The 3057-nt window shown below is 56.4% G+C and overlaps 1 protein-coding gene across 1 annotated transcript; it reads left to right on the top strand.

Moving 5' to 3' along the window:
• Positions 1 to 298: 298 nt before the first annotated feature.
• On the top strand, positions 299 to 1792 carry LOC119318432 (phosphoenolpyruvate carboxylase kinase 2-like). The gene is made up of 2 exons (XM_037592991.1): positions 299 to 1210; positions 1308 to 1792. The coding sequence occupies exons 1-2, from the start codon at positions 403 to 405 to the stop codon at positions 1352 to 1354; spliced, it is 855 nt and encodes a 284-aa protein (XP_037448888.1). The 5' UTR covers positions 299 to 402; the 3' UTR covers positions 1355 to 1792.
• The last annotated feature ends 1265 nt before the right edge of the window (positions 1793 to 3057 follow it).

Raw genomic sequence — 3057 nt, 5'->3', positions numbered from 1 at the left:
TTTTTCCTTTTTCCCTCTGATTTTAACGGGTAGACCCGGGCCTTATTTTGCTCCAATCAAATTAAGCCACGTACGCACGAGCACGGATGGGCGCACGCTAGGGGCACAGGCAAGTCTCGTCCGTAACAAATAACGCTCTCCCCACATTAGCAGTACTAGGTTTTTTCGGGTTTTATTTAAGTATGCAAATGGGGGCAAAAAAATATGTCTCCAGCGGATTCCAAATGACTAGCGGCCAAAAGAGAGGAGCGAGCAGAATATTCGCATTCGCCTCCGCCTCGCTGGCTCCCCCCTCCCCCTCCCCTCTCGCATTTATAACCGCCCTCGCCGCCGGGGAGGCCTCGACCCGCACCACACCGCACACCACACCCGCCCGCCCCAACAACAGAGACGGACCCGGCCATGGTCTACGGCGGAGAGGAGGCGCTGAGGCGGCAGTACTCCATCGGCGACGAGATCGGGCACGGCCGGTTCGGGACCGTCCGCCGCTGCCACTCCAACGCCACGGGGGAGGCGCTGGCGTTGAAGACCACGCCCAAGGCGCCGCTGCGTGACCCTCTCGACCTGGCCCTCGCGGAGCAGGAGCCCAAGCTGCACCTCCTCGCCTCCTCCCCGCCCTGCAGCCCGCACCTGGTCGCCCTCCACGCCGCCTTCGACGACGCCGACGCCGTCCACCTCGTCGTCGACCTCTGCGCCGGCGGGGACCTCCTCTCCCTCCTCTCCGCCCGCGGCGGCCGCCTCCCCGAGCGCGAGGCGGCGGGGCTCGCCGCGCAGATCGCCTCCGCGCTCGCCGCGTGCCACCGCCGCGGGGTCGCCCACCGGGACGTCAAGCCCGACAACCTCCTCTTCGACGCCGCCACCGGCGCGCTCAAGCTCGCCGACTTCGGCTCCGCGGAGTGGTTCGGGGACGGGCGCCGCATGTCCGGGATCGTCGGCACGCCCTACTACGTCGCCCCCGAGGTGGTCGCCGGGCGGGAGTACGGCGAGAAGGTGGACGTGTGGAGCGCCGGGGTGGTGCTCTACATGATGCTGTCGGGGTCCGTGCCCTTCTACGGCGCCGCCGCCCCGGAGATCTTCGAGGCCGTGCTCCGCGGCAACGTGCGCTTCCCGCCGCGCGCCTTCGCCGGCGTCTCCCCCGAGGCCAAGGACCTGATGCGCCGCATGCTCTGCAAGGACGTCTCCCGCAGGTTCTCCGCCGAACAAGTCCTGAGTAAGCAGCGACCCCCGGCAGATCCACTGAAACAAAAACGCTCGCCGTCCTTGGAGTTCCTCGCTGACGTTTGTGGATCGGGTGGTGATTTCCGCAGGGCATCCGTGGATCGCGAGCTGCGGAGGGGATGCGGTTGCGGGCTGAAGAAATCGATGGACCAACATGCGGGGCGCGCTCCATCCATCTGTAGATAGAAGACCTTCTCCACGGAGGACGACGGCTCGGTTTCTGCGGCTCTTCTCTGTTTCTCCGGCAAATCGGCGATGGACAGAAGCAGCGGTGGTGCCGGAGTTGAGTTGAGTTCAGTAAGTAGAACTAGTGCTAGTTCCTTCGTGATCATTTAGGTCTAGAGGTCTCTGGTGAAGCTGGAATTGCAGAAGCTTTCACCTGAGTTAGCCTGAATGTGTGTTTGTTCGTCGTGTTTGTTCTCTGAATCTCTGCAGCAGTCCTTGTACATACAGTCTTGATCAGTTCTAGCTGAAGAGGAAGAGAGGGTTTAGTAGTACTTAGTGGAACTTAGTACGCAGGCTTTGTTCAGAAGAATGAAAATGAAGCAAAAATATGTGCATGTTTTGTACAAAATGACTGCGTGCTGCTTCAGTTTAACTGGCCATCATCTTCTGTGCTTGCACAACACTCTTACAAATGGACACCAGCTAACCAACACAGAGTGCTCTGCAAGTCTGCATGGTGCGATGTCATGTGTGATCGCGGGGCTGGAGATTTGGTGACTGTCTTTGCTGTCCGATGATGCGTGCTGATAATGAACGAATAGGATACGCTTTTGATTCAGATACTAGCAGCAGAGCAGTTGCAGTTGCATGGCTTTTTGGCCTTTTCAGTCGCAACTTGCAAAATCTTGTACTATGTATGTATGTGTGTATCCCGTGGATGTTGTCTCTGAACTTTTTCAGCAACTTGTGGGTTCTTAATCACCATTAACCAATCGCATTACGCAGTCAGTCACATGATGGATGGCTCAACCGAATATATACCTAACTGAAACCACTTTTACTGCCGAAAATGAAGAGCCGAAAACACTCTGCCACCTAACTGAAAACACTTTTACTACTTCCGTTGCTTTAATAACTTCTGAAACCGAAAGCCTGAAAACGCTTCCTCTGCCGTTCGTTTCACCACACCACTTGCTCGCTGATCTTCACAGGCATGCACATGATGCGCGTCCTTGGCCGTCCGATCCCGCGATCTGCTAAAAGCAACGGCCAACGCCGAGAGAGGTGGTCACGTTCTGCTCCCTGCTCGCCAAGCAACCGCCCTCCTCCGTCCTGTGCGCTCCCGTGAGGTGAGTGACTGCTCCGGATTCCTGTGCCATGGTTGGAGGGAAACATGCCAGCCCTGCCCATGTCCTTTGTGGCAAGTTGCATCTGCTGACTGCTGAGCACTCTGAAACCATGCAGATAATGAGGAGGACTGTTGCCGGGAACGGCTTTGTGCTGTAGCCACCTTACCTACTTAAGACCTAACCGAGCCATCCTCATGACAGGCGCGACCTGGAAAGCTCGCTGCTTCTGTTGCTCCTTTGGGTTCGGGTGGTGATCGGTGAGGAGGCAGCGCAGCAGCATGATGTAAATCAGGTGATGGGCTGGTGTGCACCGAGTAATCTGTTTTAACTTTACAGCTTGCCACCATCGGCCACACAAAGATATCAGGTTCGGTAACTTGAAAACATGATGTTTTTTTTTATTTAGAAAAACAGGGAGGTGATCCTGGCTCCATTAATCAGAATGAAACCACGAGTTGCATAGCAGTAAAAAATGGTTCAGAAAATAAAACGCTATATAGCAAGTTCAACATAGGACAACACTAGCAGGTTACCATCCTTTCAT

The sequence above is a fragment of the Triticum dicoccoides genome, chromosome 6A (genome assembly GCF_002162155.2).
Source record: "Triticum dicoccoides isolate Atlit2015 ecotype Zavitan chromosome 6A, WEW_v2.0, whole genome shotgun sequence".
NCBI lineage: Eukaryota > Viridiplantae > Streptophyta > Magnoliopsida > Poales > Poaceae > Triticum > Triticum dicoccoides.
This window is presented reverse-complemented; position numbering and strand designations above follow the sequence as displayed.

Bases quoted from the DNA above. Each gene is read 5' to 3' on its own strand.
- LOC119318432 (XM_037592991.1), top strand. From the start codon at position 403: ATGGTCTACGGCGGAGAGGAGGCGCTGAGGCGGCAGTACTCCATCGGC. The intron at 1,211-1,307 runs GTAAGCAGCGAC...TGATTTCCGCAG, and splicing joins CTCCGCCGAACAAGTCCTGA to GGCATCCGTGGATCGCGAGC.